Consider the following 21,848-nt stretch of genomic DNA (forward strand, 5'->3'; position numbering starts at 1 on the left):
GTAGGTAGCAGGTCCAAGCACTACTTCACTTTGGATGAATGCTAAGGATTAGCATTCAAAAAGAGAGCATGCATGCTATCCCTCACACACTTGAAGACATAGGTGAGCATTGAGCCATCTATTTAAACCTTCTTCTGTGGAATAAACTCACTGATCCTGCCTTTATGATCATCAATACTTACATCGCTCTGGAGATCATAAGCCTGCCGAGCATGGATGACGTCATTCTGGTCAGGGAGGCATGTCCACTGATGTAGGTAGTTCCTGTAGTCAGCATCGCTGACCAAGGTCTGGCACTTCTTGGCCAGCACCACTCCCAGCATGTCCACTGGGCTGCTATACTTGGTCTTCCACTTCTCAAAGTCCTTCTTGTACTCCCTGTCACTCTGGATCTTGGCTACGTGCATGGACCACATCATCTTGGGGTCATCATGTATACCACGGGCACCAATGTGGTGGCCCAGCTGCTTACGGTAGCCTTCCTTGTACTTGAACTACAAGAAGAAAAAGACTGCTAGTTGTCTGCTTTGACCTTTAGAGAAATGTCGTCCCTAGGACAGAATTATTGTGTTCATTAAACATAATAATTTCCTTTGAATATATAGTATATGTTGTATCTTATATCATGAAGAAAATAAGCAAAATACTAAAAAGAAAAGGAAAGCAAATATATTATTTTACTGCACAGAGCTCTTTGGGGAATGCATGTATGAATGAATATAATTAGAATATATGCCATAAGTTAATGGCTTTTGCCTGCTTTTTATAATTAATGGCCTTGTGTGGCATAGTGGCTCGTACTTTTAATTCCAACACTTGGGAGGCAGAGGCAGGTAGATTTCTGAGAATTTGAAGCCAGCCTGGTCTACAAAGCAAGTTCTAGGACAACCATGGGCTGTTATAGAGAAACCTTGTGTTGGAAAAAAAAATCCAACAAAACAAAATGGCACACTGAAATGCTCACTACTACAGCTGATGACTAGCTGGAAGTCACAAGTTTAGTACCATTATTTTAAGCTGTTTGCTGACATAATCAAAGATTAGCAACAATGTAAACATCATAGCTTGGCCCATTGTACATCAAAGAGAGCCAGGTGATCCTGGAGCCAAAACTAAGATGAAACCCCCCTCCCCGGCATACCTAATCTCTCCAGTGTACTTACGTCACTTGCAATGTCCCTGGAGGCCTTGGCTGTCTTGATAGGAATGGCATCAAGCCGCATGTCATAGCCTTTCCTCTTGGCTTCTTCCAGGCCAAGCTTATATAATTTCTGCAAGAGACATAAATAATTGTAAGTTTCATTTACAAAGCGTAATCTAAGGAAAATATATCACGTATTACAAATACATTGCTTACCTCACTGTAATTTACTTTGTTTTGTTTAGCCAGTATAACTTCAGGGGTATCTGGCATAATGTGGACAGTGGTTTTATCCTTATTCCAAGCTTCTGTATAGAGGTGCTAAGAACAACAAGAAGACAGGCCAATAATTAACACTTTGAAACCATGCTCTGTGAGTTAATGTCATGATGTGTTCAGGTTTCCATGACTCTGTCAGTAAGAAACATTTCCTTTAGAGACACCTTAATGTTATTGAGAAGAGTTGAATGGGATTTTTCTTTGTACAGGAACAGTGATACCCACTGTTGTCAGAAACATTTAACACCTCCCTCATGCAAAGGACTTACATGGTTCATGGTTATAGCATTATTTTTTGCCAAGACCATTGGCATGGAGTCCATAAGGCTGGAAAACTTGAATTTATTTGGGTGCTGACGGTAAACATGGTCACTCAGGATCTGAGTGGCTCGTTTGTTTTTCTCATCCTCGAGGGAACCAGAAGGTATCCAGCCAATGCCTTTCAGCCACTGAAGATCAGCCTTGTACACATTCTGAAATTCCAAGTGACAAATCACAAATATAAGCATATATTCACAAAGAGTTAGAAGTGTATGGTGTTACATGATATAGACATGTTTGTAATATTTAACATTTGACTTCCTGGATGTTTGGTAAAGTGAGAGAAATGTGTGGAGAATGATCAGCTATCTAGAACATTCCACCGTAGATTCTTTCTTTGCAGACTAACGTTGCTTGGATTGCTAGGTGGAGTTTGAGCATCAGTGTATAAATTCACTAATTTAGGAAAGGAGACAGACTAGTTCATTGAACAAAGGAAAACCTTAGACTCACATCGCTCTGGAGATCATAGGCCTGCCGAGCGTGGATGACATCATTCTGATCAGGCAGGCATGTCCATTGGTGTAGGTAGTTCCTGTAGTCAGCATCGCTGACCAAGGTCTGGCACTTCTTGGCCAGCACCACCCCCAGCATGTCCACTGGGCTGCTATACTTGGTCTTCCACTTCTCAAAGTCCTTCTTGTACTCCCTGTCACTCTGGATCTTGGCCACGTGCATGGACCACATCATCTTGGGGTCATCCTTGATGTTCCGAGCCCCAATGTGGTGGCCGAGTTGCTTTCGGAAGCCTTCTTTGTATTTGTACTAAAAGAACAAAGGCATACCTCATTCCTTTACAAACTTAACTTTTGTTGCCACCTTTGTAGCAATTTTCAAAATTTACTAATTCTAAATATCTTGCTAAGCCCCTAGAGCTACATGTTTCTGCTTTTTGATAGGCAAGATTAAAGGCTAAATTCAGCCACAAATAGTCAGTCAAATTGACTTTTGGTCTTATTTTTACCCCACACTGTATGTCTGGGATCGTCACCCTGTTTTAATTTGTGACTCCTTATATGATGTTTGCTCATTTAAAATTAATGCTCATTGCAACCAAACCACTATGTACAACATCTTACTTCACTGGCAATCTCCCGGGATGCTTTTGCTGCTTTGATTGGAATGGCGTCCACAGGAAGATCATATCCTTTCTTCTTCAGTTCTTCATAACCCATTTTGTAGAGTTTCTGTTGAGAGGTGGAGACAATCACTTTGGGAAAACAGTTCTTCAGAAACAGTATGACAAATAAGCAGAATAATTAAGCCAATGTACTGCATACTTCAAGAGTTTGTGAAAATAATCTCCATACTCTAGACCACTCCTATGTGATTGGATATTATGTCTATGAATTGCTAATGATCCTGTTTTACATTTTTACAGCTCTCTGATTACCAAACACACAAAATTCTCAAGTACTTTAGAAAATGCAACCGAAGTTAACTGATAGAGACATGAATTATCATTTTGGTGGTATTTTCCAGATAATGTTGTGTTCCATTAGAAGTTGCTATAGAGAAAGCATTTCAGTCTTATTTTTCTTATGAATTCCTCTTATTAAAAATAATAGTGAGTGGCTATCCCTTCTATGTGGCTAGTGCATCATGAGTCAGTATCTAACTCATCCCATGAGGCCACTGAAAGGAACTCTGTCCTCTGGCAAGATGGTGGTCCTTCATGATTAAAAAAATACTTTACTGAATTTTAAAACTTCTGACTATAATTTGCTCATTCAGATTGTGATGTAACTGAATAATTCATAATATATTCAAACGTATTTTTACCCAGAAATCCATTGTCTACTGTTGTTAGACTTCTGTTCATATTTTAGTCTTTGTAGTATTACCGCCGCATATTCTTTAACATTAAAACCACTCTATTAGGGCTCAGAATTTATGTTTGAATGTTTAAATTTTTATATCCATACATATGAAAGGTTAACATTTGCCAGCAGAGTAATCTGGTAAAAATGAAAATATCCTTCCATTGATTGTTTGTTTACTTGTTCAAAACTTTACCTAGAATCTACTTGTGAAGCACAAAACATTGTAAGCAATAAAAATCCAGTAAAAATTGAATCTTCCCATACAAGAAAGAGCAAGAATGCTGTAAACATTTCCTTATGATAATACACATAATAAGGAAATATAAATATAGGGAGATCTGTGCTCTAATGCTGCTTGAGATAGGGAGTGCCAACACTGGACGTACAAAATCCCCACCAAATAGGGAATCAGTCACTCATTGTCTGCTAATTAAAATGATTTGGAATTCAAAAGATTTTTTAAACAACTTCACTGACTTAGAAGTGATTAGCTGAGCTTTCTGAAAAGGCACACTGAGTTTGTAAACTCACATCACTTGTATTGATTAAGTTTGCTTTAGCCAGAATGATGTCAGGAGTGTCAGGCATGATGTGGATCTGAGTCTTGTCCTTGTCCCAAGCTTCTCTATAAAGTCTCTAAAATGAGAAACAATAATTTTATCAGTGGTATTGTCAGGTTCAAATACAACAGTTGGCTCCAGATGGCATTATAGCAAGACGGCAATATAAAAGGAGACATAATTTTCTTATCTGAAATGCAACTACCTTTCAAATACAGATTATGGCTTACCTTTTTGAAGTTACTGATACTATTGTCTACGGAAATCAACACATGAAATAAAACCTTTGTTGATACTATCAAGTTGTATCAACAATTTTTTTTTTGGCCATTAAAATCCCCCTTAGTGTTTAACTGTCTTATCAAAAGATGACCTATTTAAATTATGCCTAGGAATTAGGGAATCTTAGTTCTCATTTGGTTTACTATTTAAGATTATACAATTATTTTGGAGGATAAGTAAATTGACGATAATGTTGGGATTTCTCCAAAAGAACAGTTTAAATTTTATCAAAATCTTTTGGATGTGTTAAAAACCATTTTCATGTCTGTCTTCCATAGAAGATCATGGGAAACCAAATTTTAAAATCTTGGTAATTAAATAAAAGTGAAAGTTTGAAGAACAGAATATTTATACAGTATCAAATTTATAAACAAAAACTCAATTAAAAGTTTTGAATGCCACTTCTGGTCCATGTAGTGATATGTTGCCAAATGTGGTAATGCAGGTCTTTAATCCCAGCACTTGAGAGGCAGGGGCAGGCATCTCTGTGGGGTTGAGGGCAAGCCGGTCTACGTATACATAGAGAGTTCCTGGTCACCCAGCAATACATAGTGAGACTTGGTCTTTACATGTTTCTCCAAGGGATAAAACTTAACAGTAGAAGAATCTGGCACTATCACTTTAAGCAAGTGATAAAAGTTCAAATGATCAGCAACAGGACAACTTGATATCCTGGGCTCTCCTGCCGTGAGGGCTGAGCAGGACACAGCGTGTAGTTTCCTCGTGAAAAGACCCAATCTGAATCATCCTAAGGATGCCTTGGAAAGCCCAAGGTGAAGGAGAAGCTGCACCTGTCACAACTGTCAAAGACTTAGGAGACAGAGAGGAAATAAGCTAGAGTAAGAATAAATGCAAGGTGGGACTCCCAGTTGCATTGTCAACCAGGGGGAACATTTTTCTTTTACTACAAAGGGTATTAGTAGTAAAACTGAATAAGTTTTTGTTACTTAAAATTGATTTAGTGTGTGTGTATATGTGTGTATTTGTGTGTGTGTACTTGTGTGTATATTTGTGTGTGTGTACTTGTGTGTGTGTGTTTGTATGTGTATACTTGTGTGTGTGTATTTGTGTGTGTGTACTTGTGTGTGTGTATGTGTGTGTGTGCATTTATGTGTGTGTACTTGTGTGTGTGTGTGCATATAGGGTTCAGGTGCCATGGCTTGCATGTGTAGGCAAGACAGCAACTATCACATGCAAGAGCTCAGGCTTGGTAGCGGGCGCCTTTATCCACTGATCCATCTCACCAGCCCTCCAGTATAAACATTTTAAGGATTCATTAATTCCTTAGATTTTGTACTTCTCTTCTGTATGAATATGCTTTCTATCATGCAAATGGCTCAGAGAAGTTAATTAGGCCTTCAGGATCAAACTGAAACAAGACACATTAATATTAATCTATGTTTACTCAAGTTCTTTCCTAATCTTTCTGGTAGGAACGCCAGTGCCTTTTGGCCTCATAATCATTGGTGTTACACTCTGGGTGGCTCTTGATTGTAGGACACAGTCTTGTGTCATTGGGAATTTTTCAGTAGCCATGCCTGGTTTCTATCCACTAGAGGCCAGTAGCACACCACCTCCAAGTCAGGACCAGCCAAGGGGAAAACTTCCTAGATATTGTCAAATTTCTTCTAGGGTACAAGAGTGTCCTGGTAGAGAAATTTCCTCAATATTATATTCTACCTTGATCCCGCAGAATGCACAATGAATGCTAATATTATTTAGTTTAGCATATCCAAAAGAAGAGACTCAAACACCCTAGCTTCTGCCTGGGTGTGCAAAGCCCTAACAGGATTGCTATTCAGCACCCATGCAACTAGGACACGGGTTGGTCAGCTTTATGGTCTAGTCCTTCCCTTGCTTAACTTCCCCATTCAGAGCTTCCCCCACACCTTCATTAAAATTCTAAGAAAGAAGCCATGTTCAGAACCCCAAAATGTGCTCGCTTGGTCTGCCACCCTTTGTATTCAAAGCATATCACAAAGGCAAAGAGAGAACTGGAGATTGAGGCAGAAAGAGACTGGCAGGCTTGTATTTGCTTCAGCTTTTGGAAAACAAAACTGTTGTCTGTGAGTGTTTCCTTACCTGGAGAAGAGCTACAGCTCTGCTATGAAACACAGCCTCGTGTATCAGGTAAGAACTAAGGTATGCATTGAAAATGAAGGACACATGGAGCACCATGTACAAAGCGCCTCCTAAGACCTATGCAGGGCTGGTGAGATGGCTCAGTGGGTAAGAGCACTGACTACTCTTCCGAAGGTCCTGAGTTCAAATTCCAGCAACCACATGGTGGCTCACAACCAACCGTAATGAGATCTGACGCCCCCTTCTGGTGCATCTGAAGTCAGCTACAGTGCATATATATTTCTATGCAGTTATCAATTTAAAGTTTCTTGCATATATATATATATATGTATATATGTATGTATGTATGTATGTATGTATGTATGTGTGTATATATATATATATATATATATATATATATATATATATATATATATATATATATATATGTAGTGGTACTGAGAATTGAATCTTGTGCGTGCTAGGCAAATATCTTTAGAAAATATATCCTTTAAGGGAGACATGACTCTGTGGTTAAAACAAAACAACAAAACAAACAACAACACCCCAAACTTGTTTCTTTATAATATTTTCCATGCTCTGTCAATATATTGCTAAAGAAATACTCACGTCACTCCTGTTTTTGGCATTTGTTTTAGCCAGAACTATGTCCATGGCGTCAGGGATGCTGGTGAACTTATTTCTGTCTGGAGGTTGGCGGTATTTCTTCTCACTGATGATTTCTGAAGCCCGCTTGTTCTTTTCTGCTTCCAAAGAACCCAGGGGACTCCATCCTATGCCTCTCAGCCACTCTAGGTCAGACTTATACATATTCTAGGAAAGGACAAAACAAGCCATCAAAAACCCATCTTCCCCTTCACCATGACTAGGAGATGCTAGTTACAGACAGGTGTTTGAGGGGGTCGAGGTAATTTCTCTTTCCAATCTGTTTTTTACCTCACATAAATGGCTATTAATATGTGGAGTGATTTTAAGTAATCAAATTTGATAGACACTGACCTCACTTTGTAGCTCATAGACCTTTTTAGCTTGGATGACGTCATTCTGGTCAGGTAGGCACGTCCACTGGTGTAGGTAGTTCCTGTAGTCAGCATCACTGACCAAGGCCTGGCACTTCTTGGCCAACACCACCCCCAGCATGTCCACAGGGCTGGTGTATTTGGTTTTCCACTTCTCAAAGTCCTTCTTGTACTCCCTGTCGCTCTGCATTTTGGCTACATTCATTGATAGCACAAGCTTTGGGTCATCTTGCACACTGAGGAATCCAATATGGTGTCCCAGTTGTTTCCGGTAGCCTTGTTTATATTTAAACTGAAATCAGGAAACAGAGTCTTTTTAATAACATAAACAAAAGCTAAGTCAAACTTACCTTGCTTTGTTGCTATACTTCCCATCCCCCAAATGGGGATGAAAAATGATTTCTGAGCTAACCTATCAGGAAGTGTTTCTATCCTTAAGTAAGCTCTGCTTAATTAGATCTATCTAAAGAATGTAATGCCGCCAAGTATCAAGGGAGTTTATCATGAGAAATTGGTTCTATGTAAAGGCAGAAATATGTGCCTGACACTGTTGTCTGACTTCAGGATAACATTTAGTAAAATGTTTGTTACATGCTTATGAGAAAAAATAGGGGCTGAATTGCAGAGAAAAAATTATGAAGATATATGATCTGATGAATAAGCAAAAATGTAGATTGGAGAATTTTTACATGATTATATTATTATGTCATATGTCTAAATTGGGATCTATATCTTGTGGGCACAGATAGGAATATCTTGATATGTTAGTTAGAAACAAAGCTCCTCAAGAGCTCATCATCTTGTCAAGCAGGTAAAAATAAACTATATAGATTTCAGGTAACCAAAGTTAAAAAAAAATCCAGTCTTAGATTTAGTTGGGGAAATTACATCACTATTAAATGACCACAACATTGCTAATAAGTGCAGTGGCAGTTACTTAATGTCAGGGACTAAACACATAGTAGGACTCACAACATGGGCTCAGCTCCCTCAAATCACATACGTTTAAACTATTCTGGACTTTAAGGTGACTATACCATTGCAGTAGTTAATCGGCATTGTCAATGTGATTAGATATAGAATCATCTAAAAGGTTGAAGGCGCTCCTCTGGGTGTATCTGTAAGGGTAGTTCCAGATGAAAAGGTTCCACTCTACATGTGGGCCATAGAGTCCCATGGACTTGGGGCCTGGACTGAATGAAAGGGGAAAAAGAGAGAGCCAGATGAGGGTCAGCTTTCCTGTCTTCATATTTCTGGCTTGCAGTGATGCAACAGAGGCTGCTCAGCATGCCTGCTTTGCCAAGATGAATGAAGCCTTGGAAACTGTAAGCACTAGTCTTGTCTTGCCTCTCTGATGTGTTCTGGTCACAGTGATACAAAAGCTACCTGACACAGCCCTTGATTTGGATAGCCTGGCAAACATTGCTTATAAAAAGTAAAGCCATGAATTCTGTATGCAGCACACATAAGCACATACCAGAAGCTCATTTAAGCTGCCCTGAGCTCCTGTAGCCACAAATCGCTAAAATTTTGTGCACTATTTTAAGATGATGAAACAAACAAACAAACAAATCACAAATAGAATGAACTGCCAATAGAAGGTTATTGTAGTTATAAAACCAAAACCAAAGGAGAACAAGGAAACTAGAATGTTTCCAAAAAAATGTCAAATAGAAGAAAAAAATAAGTTACTTTGTGATATTCCAGAATATAGATTTAAAGCAAATTATAAAATACCACATACAAACAGAAAGAAGTCTGACAATAGCTGAGTACAACCCAACAGAGAAAACTCCTGCTCTGCAGGCCAGTAGAAGTCCTTGCTCATGAGTAAAAGGCAGAATGTCGGGCAAGAGATTGAACCGAACAACCTTTGTATCTTCCAACTCTAAACTCCATTAGTTTAACTTATTAAATTACCTACTTAAAACCTACCTCTAACTCTATGAAATGTTACAGATATAAGAATTTGAAGCCAAGAGAGAATACAGTTTCTCCTGTTGTGGGAGGTTTCATAGGTAGCCAAGTTATCTATAAAGTTTGAAGTGGGTTTGCAAGAAGAGGAATGGGGAGATACTGGCCATTGGGCTGCCTGGAAATTATTGATGCCCTTTCAACTATTTCATTATCATTAGCATATAGCACTAAGTAAAAATGAGTTTGCTTTATCATGTGCACTCATCATCATTTTGGTTGGATTTAACGAGGTCTTGATCTGAAAGCCAGAGAGTTCAAATTACTTCCTGGTAGTTTTGGAGTATCACAGTTAAATTACATAGAATCTCCCCTTCTATTCTTTGAATTTCTTGTCAGATTCTATTTTTAGGCTCTCTTCCTCCTCTACTAGGTTAGCCTATATGTGGAAGCAAATATTGAGGTTGTTTTGGTTTTTTGTTTCTTTTTGACACAGGATCTTACTATGTAGCTTTGACTGTCTTAAAACTTACTATGTAGATCAGGATGGCCTCAAACTCTGTAACAGAGATCTGCTTGCCTTTGTCTCCTGAGTGCTGGGAATAAAAGCATGGGCCAATATGCCCAGCTTGCAAATCATTGTTTTAAAGGTTTTAAGAGGTAGTGTGTCCCTATAAAATTTTGGTAATTAATTCCTCTAAAACCAAACTCCTTTGCAGTTTTCATAACTATAATTTTAAAAATTAACATACACACAGTCACAGAGACACATACATGTGGGGGCTGGGGGAGAGAGAGGGAGGGAGGGAGGGAGGGAGGGAGAGAGAGAGAGAGAGAGAGAGAGAGAGAGAGAGAGAGAGAGAGAGAGAGAGAGAGAGAGAGAGATATGCTTCTACCACAGTGCACATGTGGAAGTCAGAGAATAACTTGAGAGAGTCATATTCTTCCTTCCATCATGTGGCTCTCTAGGACCAAACTCAAGCTGTTGGGTTTGGCAGCAGTTACTGTCATGATAAAACAGCTCCCATAAATTAATTTTATTATACTTATATATTTACTTGTGTGCATGTGTGGCTACACATGCCATGGCATAAATGTGGGGGTCAGAAGATAACTTGTGTGAATCGGTGCTCTCCTTTTATCACATGGGCTTCAACACAGATTGTCATGCTTGCTGGCAAGCTCACTGACCCACAAAGCTCTCTCACCCACCCAAGATCATCTGAATTTCCTCTAGTTAGGTTTTTGGATTAGCAAATTGAAATATTTATTTATATGCAAATGAAATATAATTTATAGAAAAACAGTGAATATGGGGACCATATGTAGGATGTCAGCAAAAGTTCCAACCTTTCCAGCCATATGTCGAATCTGCCCTTTGGAGCACCAATGGCTTTTTACTATGAACCAGATCTATGAATAGCTAAGAGAATGTAAAGGGAACTTTTCTGAAATTTTAATGCCTAAGGCTAACTTTATAACTATACAATTGCAAGGAAGGGCTAAATTAAAGCAACGATGCGTAACTTTCAGACATATACAGGTAAAAACTATCAACACGTGCTTGCTAAAGTTGATTTATTATCTGGTCTGAATTTGTCTAAAGGAGACAAAAAGAAAGCAAGAATATTAATTTTAGGCAAAGCATAAAAAACTCCACAATATCTAGTTTCTTTGTAATATCTGGAACAGCACCTTAGAGGGCCCCACTAGGTGATTAGAAAAGCCCCCTTTGATGTTTGGGGGTTGGGGGAGACAATTCTGAGTAAATACGGTAGAAAGAGGTGAAGGGACAGAAGTACATTTCAAAAGTAATCAACACTACATCTCTCACCCAGCTGAAAATACATTCTTCTACCCATACCAGGACTTACGTCACTAGCAATGTCCCTTGATGTCTTGGCCAGCTGGACAGAAATCGCATCAACAGGGAGATCATAGCCTTTCTTCAGAGCCTCTTCCCAACCAAGTCTATAGGATTTCTGAAAAGTAAAGAGACTCTTTAGCACTATTCATTCTTTATTAAAATTGCAGATACACCAAAGTATATCTAGAGAGTGGACACAGAACCCTAAAATCCTCTACCCTGACTCTGAACATATACAGAACCAAGCTGGTGGCTTGATAGGATAGGAGTAGACTTAGCACTGGTATAGATAGCATCATGTGATCTAGCTTTGTTTTTTGTTTCATTTCGGGGTGATGACGTTTTTGAACAAAGCTTCCACTATTTAGCAACCATCTGGTCTTATCATGTTTATAAGGTACCTTTCACCCTATAATTAACGGCAGCCTGGGTCACTGCTTTAAACATTGACATTAAGATAATTAAAAAAAAAAGACAATCAGATCAGATAATTTCAACTACCTACATGATAATAGTAGTAACAACTTTTTGTAAGTTGCAATAAATATGCTAGCTGTTCTAGTCAAATTTGTTGGAGGTATGTTAGAATCACCACAGCAAAATAGTCATCTAGGACATTCTATGTGCTGAGTACAACAGTATCTTAAGGGGTTTTTAATTTGTTTCTCATGGCAAAGCAATGACACAGGTCCTGATTTTAGTAGTGAAAGAACCACACTTCAGAGTAGGTGATTCATTCAGTATCAAACAACTCATAGATGCCAAAGCCAAACTTCTATCAGGTCTGTTTGACATAGTTATACGTTTTAATAATTATGGCAACTCTACTTTGTGTCAAAGTACAATGATTGTACAGATGAACAGGTATAGTGTCAGGAGCCATCTAGCCAAGGCTAAAAGCTAGCAGGTGATCTTCCAGAGATGCCTCATTGTGGAACAACAATGAAAGAGCCTTTGAGAGGCAAGACTCAAAGGACAAAATCTTAGGCAATGATTTCTGCAGCTGATATGTCTTCCCTGTCCTTATAAAATTAACACTGGGCGTTAGCTCACCCTATTGGGCAGATTTCTGAAGATCAACAAAGATGTACTGTCTTGTAGTGATGCTATATAGACAAGGAGATGATTCCTTAATTCCTAATGATGATTCTAGGAAGAATTCCTAAAATTGCAATAGAAATTATTAAGTCCTTTATATTAGGACTGCTATTAAAGCCCTCTCTGATATGAAAACTGCAGTTAGAACTCTGCCAGTCTACACCTGAGCTCAGTTTTCATCCAGAATGAGTGAGTTCCTTCTGCATTGGTGCTTGGACTTTTGCTCTAGATGTGTATGTGAGTATGGACAGGTGTGTGTGTGTGTGTGTGTGTGTGTGAGATAAGTAAGTAGCTGAGCCCAACAGGAGTGCATGAAGGTGTATGAGTATGTGTACCCGAATTTGTATATAAATCTATGTGAGTTTATGTATGTTTGCTTATATAAAGCTTTTCCTTCTGCAAGTGGGTGACTCTTTTTGCATGGATCAGTAAAAGTTTATTGCTCCAAACCTCCCTCAGTACTGACAAGTGAGAGGTAAAGTTTCTGAGCAAGTGAGAAAGAAGCCCTATCAATTAATCCTTTACTTAATTCCCTGCTGTTTGACAAGTGTTAATTCACTCAAGGCCTGCAACTTCTGGCTTCAGAGATGAAAGGATGGACCATGTAGAGACTGCCATATCCAGGGATCCACCCCATAATCAGCATCCAAACGCTGACACCATTGCATACACTAGCAAGATTTTATTGAAAGGACCCAGATGTAGCTGTCTCTTGTGAGACTATGCCGGGGCCTAGCAAACACAGAAGTGGATGCTCACAGTCAGCTAATGGATGGATCATAGGGCTCCCAATGGAGGAGCTAGAGAAAGTAGCCAAGGAGCTAAAGGGATCTGCAACCCTATAGGTGGAACAACATTATGAACTAACCAGTACCCCGGAGCTCTTGACTCTAGCTGCATATATATCAAAAGATGGCCTAGTCGGCCATCACTGGAAAGAGAGGCCCATTGGACTTGCAAACTTTATATGCCCCAGTACAGGGGAACACCAGGGCCAAAAAGGGGGAGGGGATGGGCAGGGGAGTGGGGGTGGGTGGATATGGGGGACTTTTGGTATAGCATTGGAAATGTAAATGAGTTAAATACCTAATAAAAAATGGAAAAAAAAAAGAATCAACACAGGTAAACATTGTTATAGAGAGCAACCTGAAGTTTTGTAAGACCAAGTCTTGCCCCCACCACTCTTTCTCCTAGGCTGCTTCAAAGAGGACCTGGGGATGGGGGTGGGGCGAGGGGGCACTGAGTTCCCTGAACAACTCCTGCCTACTCCTGGCACACAGCTGAGGCCCATGCTCCTGACAATATAGTAAAAGACCTCTAAAATAAAGAGTTTCAGCATTTACAGACGTTATTTTCTATTACATCAGGTTTTAACAGTACGTTTTGAGACAAAACATGCCATTACTGTGCATGCATTCTTTACCTGACTGTAAAGTGTTTGATTCTGCTTGGCTTGCAAAATATCTGGTGTATCCGGCATCACATGAATCTTGGTTTTGTCTTTATTCCAGTCAATAGTGTATAAATGCTAGAGAGTGAGAGAATAGATCTTTTAAGTCTGAATAATGGTTAATGGTAAATAGGAAAAAAAATAGACTATCTGAATGCACTAAAAGTAGAAAACAGTGAGAAAAGATAAGATTCAGAAGAGAAATAAAGAAAAAATTAATATTCTTTTAAAAACTTTATACACACATTATATAGATAGGTGTCTAGGTATAGGTATAGGTATAGGTAGGTATAGGTATAGGTATAGGTATAGGTATAGGTATAGGTATAGGTATAGGTATAGGTATAGGTATAGGTATAGGTATAGGTATAGGTAAATCTACCTAGCTGTCAGTTGCCTTGAGCTTCCCATCATGCTGCTCAGCCTTCTAACTGATAGGGTTACAGGTGTGTCCTCTCACACTTGGCTTTAGTATCAGATTTGGAAAAATAACATTTTGCATCTGTTCCATCTTTAGAATGGAATGAAAGTACTTAGGATATATGCATTGAAAGTCTAAGCAATTTCTAACCCAATGAGAAGATAAAGGAAGGCACTGTAAGAGACCGTCATCAAAACGTCCCTGGGCAACGTTCTGTAATCACTTGCCACTTCCTGAGTTCAACTCCCTAAATAAGAGCCATAGCCTTTTGACCACTCCCTGCTTAGAAGGAAGGAAGAGCACAGCTCTCTCTACCTTATTCATGGTGTGAGCATTCTGCTTCGCCAGTACCATGTCCATGGAGTCAGTCAACTTTTTAAACTGGAAGGTGCTGGGATGCTGCCGGTACTTCTGATCGCTGGCATATTCCGTTGCTTTCTTGGCCTTCTCCACCTCTAGGGAGCCAGCTGGGCTCCAGCCAAGCCCTCGGTACCACTCCCTGTAGTCTTGCTTATATTCATTCTATAAAGAAAAGGGACTTCAATTAAGTCTTCCATTAAGACACAAAACTATGGTATATAAGACTATGGTATCCCCATCCACGTGTGGACGCAGCCAGCCCTCAGCTGGAAGACTCTCTTACGTCACTCTGAATGTGATTCATGTTCCTGGTCAGCTCGATGTTCATTGCGTCTGGGAGGAGGATGTACTTGTGAATGAGGCGCTTGTAGTTGGTGTTGGTGATGTTGGCTTGCGCATCCTTGGCTGCTGTGACGCTCAGCATGTCGGCAGGAGTATGGTAGCTGGTCTTCGTCTTCTCATAGTTTTTCTTGTACTCTCGATCAGACTGCATCTTAGCCACTTGCATGGAATGGACTAATTTGGGATCATCCTCCAGACTGCGAAAACCAACCATTTTTCCTTTCTCCTTTTCATAACTGTGCTTGTATTTATACTGTGAAGAAAATGTGATTAAGGTGAAGGACACTTTTTTTAGCTAAAAAGAAAATCGTGCTGGTGTCAATATTCTAGTGCCAGTTCTTCACTGGCACCTGTGTACAGCACCACTGTTGACGAAACACATTTCTGACATTTGCCTGTGAAACCTGGCAGCAGAGTCCTTATCACAGAGCCCATTTTATATGAGACTGCATGCTGAGTGACCTCCTGGGATGAGTGAGGACTGGGGCGCACATCAGCCTGCACTACAGTGATGAATGCTCACACTCTGCTCTTACAGGAAGATCACAGCAAATGAGAGGGAAAATGAGCAGCCAGGGAAATAAACCTGCCAGCCATTTGCTGCTGAAATATTAGTTCAGGTAGGGAACACACAGCGTAATTTTAGAGCAGCTTTGTATCTTGGAGGGTTTTTTTTTCCCCTTCCCAAACTGACAAAACCAAGAAGAAATGTTGCGGTCCCCACCCAGAATTCATAGAGGGGAGATGGTGAGCAACCTCAAGCTTCTTAGTCTGCTTCATTTCATGGGGTTGAGTGTTAAGGTTACAGGGGAGGAGTCACGAAAGACAATGGACTCCAATGTACTATAGGAAGAGCTTGGGGCTCTCAGCACTGGGAGAGCTCTATAGGGAGGGAGGAGATGCCAGCAGGGAGGGAAAGGAGAGCACAGCTGGGAACAGGAAAGGCTTGACCAGCAAGGAGAGCTGTGCACTGTGTTCTTCATTGCTTCACACCATAAACCTGAGAGCAGATTCCTGGGGCCCAGATCAAGTTTCATATGAGCCTTGACCCAGTACACCAGTTGTTCCAGGGTGTGTGGAGTCCTAGTTCACAAGGTTTATCAATTTCTGGGGTATGAGTTTACCCATCACAGCTGATGCCAAGTTTTTTCAGTATTTAAGAGCAGCCATCATCAGCACCAGTGATCAAAACCTTAGCTACACTAAGAGAAATATCCTGCTGGGAATTCAGGGCCAAGGAGCAGAGAGTTCATCTAGACTTCCTGAGGAGGGAAGCTGAGCCTGTGAGGGCTCTACCATGATTAGCATCTCACTGTGTCTTGTTTGTGTGCTTTCCAGAAATGCCAGTGGAGACGCACAAACATTGTCAAGCTGCCCCCACTGTGGAGCACAGTGGGTCTACTGTTCACAGGCACCAGAGCACGGTTCACTCTTTTATCCCATTTCCTTGGTGTCTGTGGCTGTATTGTTCTGCTTGCTTGCCGGCCACCCTTCTCACTTACATCACTTGCAATATCTCTTGATGCTTTGGCAGCTTTGATAGGAATTGCATCCGTTCTGAGGTCATAGCCTTTCTTTCTAGATTCTTCCAGAGAGAGCTTATAGAGTTTCTGCAAAGAGAAGAAGGGGCAGCAGGAAAACCTGGCTTTATTCTAGAAGACTGATCATTGATAGCAAGACTGTTGGGCAGATGTGCTATTGGAGGATCAATGGTTGAATGTTCTAAGAAACATCATTGTGTGGGGGTGGGGGAAGAAAAGACAAAGCAACTATTTAAGCTCAAATATGTTTTTGGTATATCATTACAGGAAGGAAATGAGCTGGTCTCTATGAGTAAGTCCAGAAGGCTCTTTCTGGTTTATTTTTATCAAATAAGAGACAAAGAATGCTCACAGAGGAGCCATCATCACATGCCAAAAGGGCATCTTAGTCCTACAGTCGTTTCTTTTACTTATATAGTAGTGTGAATTCCACAGTCAAATAAAAAGCATCAGCAATTCCAAATCTCTGTGGAATTTAAACAATGAAAAAAAAGAAAAGAAAATTGCCAAGCTTGGAGACTTCCCACTCAGCCAACAGAGCTAGGACAAGAAGGAAAGGGAGTTAGATATCAAATGCATTTTCTAATGAAAGTTTCGCATTCCTTATTGCAGGGCTTGTCCCAGTTTGTTCAAAATAGCCATCTTTTCTTTCCATTGTTTTAATTCCTTTTAGGAAAAATTTCATAGCTTAGCCCCAGGACTTGCTCTTTCTGGTAGGTCTCTTAGCTCAAGGGGCACTTTGAAAAATGAAACCCAACAATTCTTCAAAGTTGTAACTGCTATCCCAGCCTCCATGGACAGCCTTGCTCCAAATTTGAACAAAGATTAGGGAGGGAGAGATGCTCAATTGTCTTTAACAAAAGACAACAATCTATTAGTTTCTAAATGTTCTTTCTCATACATTAAGAGACATCACTGAGTTAATTTTCTATGACTGGTGGGAACAGGCTAACCAGAGAGATAGAAACAGGGGGGATTATACTTACATCGCTCATGTTGATTGCATTTGCTTTGGCCAAAACGATCTCGGGGATATCAGGCATGATGTGGATTTTTGTCTTGTCAGCCTCCCATGCTTGTTTATAGAGATTCTGGGGAAAAGTACGAAAGCGTGTTTAAGAATCATAGTGGAAACAATCACCCATGGAAGGAGTTACAGAGACAAAGTTTGGAGCTGAGACAAAAGGATGGACCATCAAGAGACTGCCATATCCACGGATCCATCCCATAATTAGCCTCCAAACGATGACACCATTGCATACACTAGCAAGCGTTTGGTGCAAGGACCGTGATATAGCCGTCTCTTGTGAGACTAGGCCGGGGCCTAACAAACACAGAAGTGGATGCTCACAGTCAACTATTGGATGGATCACAGGGCCCCCAATGGAGGAGCTAGAGAAAGTATCCAAGGAGCTAAAGAGATCTGCAACCCTGTAGGTGCAACATTATGAACTAACCAGTACCCCGGAACTCTTGACTCTATCTGCATATGTATCAAAAGATGGCCTAGTTGGCCATCACTGGAAAGAGAGGCCCATTGGACAGGCAAACTTTATATGCCCTAGTACAGGGGAACGCCAGGGCCAAAAAATGGGAATGGGTGGGTAGGGGAGTCGGGCGGGGAGGGTGTGGGAGGCTTTTGGGATAGCATTGGAAATGTAATTGAGGAAAATACGTAATAAAAAATAAGAGAAAAAAAAAGAATCACAGACATACAACCCTCACTTTGCACATTGCACAGCCTCAGGTATACACAGGTGCCACTCTTTTGGGTATCTTTTCTAAACAAAAGCCCAACATGGTTGAGGCAAGACAATGGATCAAAGTGCTCCATCCCTTTGTTTTAAGCCTAGAGGTGAAATCTCCCTCCTCAAAATTTCTAAGCATACTATTTCAAAATCATATAACACATGATGTTCTATAGCTTGCTTTTCTTTACTCCAAAATATGGGCTAAATATCTTGCTTGGAATCTTCTGAAAATGGTTGACTTCATCTGTAGAGGTATAGTCCAACTGATTTAAGAAACTCTCCATTACTAGATATCCACCAGTATTTTCTGGTCTGCTTCTACCACAGTAACAGTGCTTGGACAGGCACCACTCAGGTTTTTGGTCCAAGGAGGACCAGCTTTTGGCAGGTGGACTCTCTTGGTCAGCTGCATTGGCCAAGCCTCTGTTGAACCTGCATTCAGTTCAATTTTTCCCTCTGAAACACCCCTCTCTCCTACAGGTACTATCCATTAAAAAAAAATTGCAAGCCTCAAATTCCTTATTAGCATGTCTGTTGAAAAACTCTAACCCACAAGAGACATGTGTATGTATGTCTGTACACACAAGGATTTCAGGAGGATAAGTAATAACCCCAGTTTTTTTTTTTTTACAAATATTGATTAAAACTTTACATTACTATAAACTCCCTCATAGATATGGTGAAGGGCACAGCTCTGGCCAGTTGTCTGTGGCTGGTCTTTGCTTTAGCCTTAATGTTACCAAGAGAAATTTTGGTGATGATGAAAATGTTTATGTAAGCTAATAAGGTCGCCCCAAGCTGAATATGTCCACTGAGTACCTGAATACATGACAATTTTAAAGAGGGCTAAGTTATTCATATTAAATTTGACTATATCACACTACAAGCATGCGGCTTATGATTTATAGGGTGGTAGAGTTCTAGTGGTAAGGCAGTGGCTAGGCATTAGAACCCCTTTCTCATCCAGGCTGGGCACTGATTCATTGTGCGTCCTGTAGAGGTGCCGTGCCTGTCTGGGAGCTCAATTTCCTCTACTCTGCAACAGGAGAACCTGATAATCAGTAAGTGCTCTCAATGTCAGCATTTGTTATTTTAGGATCCTCACATTGATAACATTATCCTGACATTTTAATCACCAATATCGGAAGTACAAAAAAAAAAAGAAAAAGAAAAGAAAGTAAGAAAGGAAGGGAGGGAGGGAAGGGAAGGGGAAGGGGAAGGAGGAACGGGAAGGGAGAAAGGGAGAAAGGGAGGGAGGGAGGGAGGGAGGGAGGGAGGGAGGGAGGGAGGAAGGGAGGAAGGGAGGAAGGGAGGAAGGGAGGAAAGGAGGAAGGGAGGAAGGGAGGAAGGGAGGAAGGGAGGAAGGGAGGAAGGGAGGAAGGGAGGAAGAAAGAAAGAAAGAAAGAAAGAAAGAAAGAAAGAAAGAAAGAAGAGAGAGAGAGAGAGAGAGAGAGAGAGAGAGAGAGAGAGAGAGAGAGAGAGAGAGAGAGAAAGAATCTAACTTTTATTTCCTTGGTTTGGGTTTTGAAAACAGGATTATGCTGCTGTAGCTCAGGCTGGCTTCAGCCTTCAGCTCCTCCTGCTTTAGATTCCCCAGTGCTACCAGACTGAAAATATCTCGTTTAATATTTTAAAAGATAAATGCATCTTTGTGACAGCTGATACCGAGATCCACACTTTGGCTTTGGGGCAGGTCCCTTTCAAAGGAGAGGGCCAGCTGTACAAATCATGCTCCAGGGTAGACACCCAGGCTGCCTGGCCAGGTCAATTGGAACCGTCATCTTCTAGAGTTGTTGAGTGTTAAGGTCCAAGTTATGTTTTTACTTAGTCAAAGGCACTTCTAATTGTGATCCAATGATACAGCCAAGGCTAGGACAATATTTTTTTTCAACTTTAAATGCAGATGTCCACTGTTGATATGCTTATTGGTCTTGAACATCTTATAGATAATTAAGTTGTAGAGACTTATAGATAATTAGTTGTATGGAAAAAACAAACCAGTAAGGTTTTTTTCTAAATAATTAATAACACAAGGAAGCAATGATGTAGGGCAATTGCTCTCAGGATTGCCCAGGGACTGTCTCTGGTTCCAAAGCTGCAGCCATAGGATGGAAATCTCTGTGATTTCGTTGGAATGGTGGGAATGCTGCCTATAGCTCCCACTCTTGACAGACACTCTGTGGCTCAGCAGCAGCAATCTCACCTGACACAGGCAGGACTCCCTCTCAAACTGAATAGTCAAAGGACAAACTCTAGGCTGGGGACATAGTTTAGTTAGTAGAGTGGAAACCTCACATATACTGGGTTTGACGCAGTACTGCATAAACCAAGCCTGATGACACACTGCTAGCATTTAGGAGGTAGAAGCCGGAGCATCAAAAATTCATCATCATTTTTAGTTACACGGAAAATTCAAGGCCAGCCTGGGCTACTTGAGACCATATCACAAAACCAACCAAACAAATAAACAAACAAACAAAAACCCCCCAAAGAGTTCATTTTGTTACATCAATGAGGTGGACAATTCATTAAACATTTGGGGACTACTGATTAAGAGTATTTTCTATCTTTTTATAGTCTACAGAACCTTTTGTCTAAGTAAAGCAAACTTCAAGAATGGTCTCTCCCAACCGTTCACAAAACCTGTGGATTAAATGTAACGGATTTGCTTTGATGCGTGTGGCGCACCACATTGCTGCAGGACTTACTTTATTCATAATTTTTGCATTATTCTGAGCCAAGACCATGTTCATTGAGTCCATTAGTGTGGAGTACTTCAAAGTATCTGGGTGTTGCCGGTACTTCTTCTCACTGATAATCTCCATGGCTTTCTTGTTTTTCTCAGCTTCCAGGGAGCCGAGGGGGAGCCATCCAATGCCCTTCATGAAGTCGGCATAGTCTGCCTTATACTGATTCTACCAGAGAGGAAAACAAGTCAATGATCAGAAGGACCCAAGCTTCATGAATCATGAGTGTGTTTGACATGCCATCATTTCCACTTGCATCGTATTAAACACCAACTACCACACCCCAACCTTTTGTTCTTTCATATTTCTTCCCACATGAAATTAAAAATAAATATCTTGTTATGTATTTTTCTTGATATCTTCATAAAGAAGGTGCATTAAGAACCAATAAATGGACTCGTGTGCCAAAGGATTACAATCTCCTGAGCTGTTACACATTATTAGTAAAGCTCCCTCCATTGATAGGTAATTCCTGAAATCAGACTTTTCTCTCTAGTAGTAAGTCTTTGATCATCTACCACTGTGACAGTTTCCTGATGCCAACCAGAAACCTGATTAGCACTGAGTACAATTGTGTGAGGTTTCACCCAGCTGAGACATTTCCCCCTAAAACTATACATGATACTTTCAGCTAGACACAGAGGTGTCTCTCTGACAATGCACAGCACAGGTTTCTATTCCAATGAGACATCTAGACCTGGCCTGATGGGGTCTGCCTTTATTTCTGTAATGCACATTATTTTAGAATGGCTTTGGAATCCCTCTGTCTTCCCTGTATTCGTTCCTGAAGCTGCCTCACTCACCACCTCCCAACCATTGCATTGGTAGCAGACAGAAGTGCAAGGGTAGG

The 21,848-nt window shown here is 40.5% G+C and overlaps 1 protein-coding gene across 29 annotated transcripts in view; it reads right to left on the bottom strand.

Moving 5' to 3' along the window:
• Positions 1 to 21,848, bottom strand: part of Neb (nebulin) — a 202,159-nt gene that overhangs the window by 119,759 nt on the left and 60,552 nt on the right. For 28 of the 29 annotated variants that reach the window (XM_006497751.1, XM_011239032.1, XM_006497775.1 and 25 more), the window contains exons 46-61: positions 20,960 to 21,166; positions 17,487 to 17,591; positions 16,462 to 16,569; positions 14,901 to 15,212; positions 14,573 to 14,779; positions 13,810 to 13,914; positions 11,296 to 11,403; positions 7,488 to 7,799; positions 7,098 to 7,301; positions 4,096 to 4,200; positions 2,821 to 2,928; positions 2,195 to 2,506; positions 1,690 to 1,893; positions 1,358 to 1,462; positions 1,164 to 1,271; positions 183 to 494 (exon numbers count right to left, since the gene is read on the bottom strand). In XM_006497751.1, coding sequence (XP_006497814.1) covers positions 183 to 494; positions 1,164 to 1,271; positions 1,358 to 1,462; positions 1,690 to 1,893; positions 2,195 to 2,506; positions 2,821 to 2,928; positions 4,096 to 4,200; positions 7,098 to 7,301; positions 7,488 to 7,799; positions 11,296 to 11,403; positions 13,810 to 13,914; positions 14,573 to 14,779; positions 14,901 to 15,212; positions 16,462 to 16,569; positions 17,487 to 17,591; positions 20,960 to 21,166 — 2,922 coding nt within the window. The remainder of the gene's footprint in view (positions 1 to 182; positions 495 to 1,163; positions 1,272 to 1,357; positions 1,463 to 1,689; positions 1,894 to 2,194; positions 2,507 to 2,820; positions 2,929 to 4,095; positions 4,201 to 7,097; positions 7,302 to 7,487; positions 7,800 to 11,295; positions 11,404 to 13,809; positions 13,915 to 14,572; positions 14,780 to 14,900; positions 15,213 to 16,461; positions 16,570 to 17,486; positions 17,592 to 20,959; positions 21,167 to 21,848) is intronic. The other variant, XM_006497774.1, reaches the window with a different exon arrangement.

Source organism: Mus musculus, chromosome 2 (genome assembly GCF_000001635.26).
Source record: "Mus musculus strain C57BL/6J chromosome 2, GRCm38.p6 C57BL/6J".
Taxonomy (NCBI): Eukaryota; Metazoa; Chordata; class Mammalia; order Rodentia; family Muridae; genus Mus; species Mus musculus.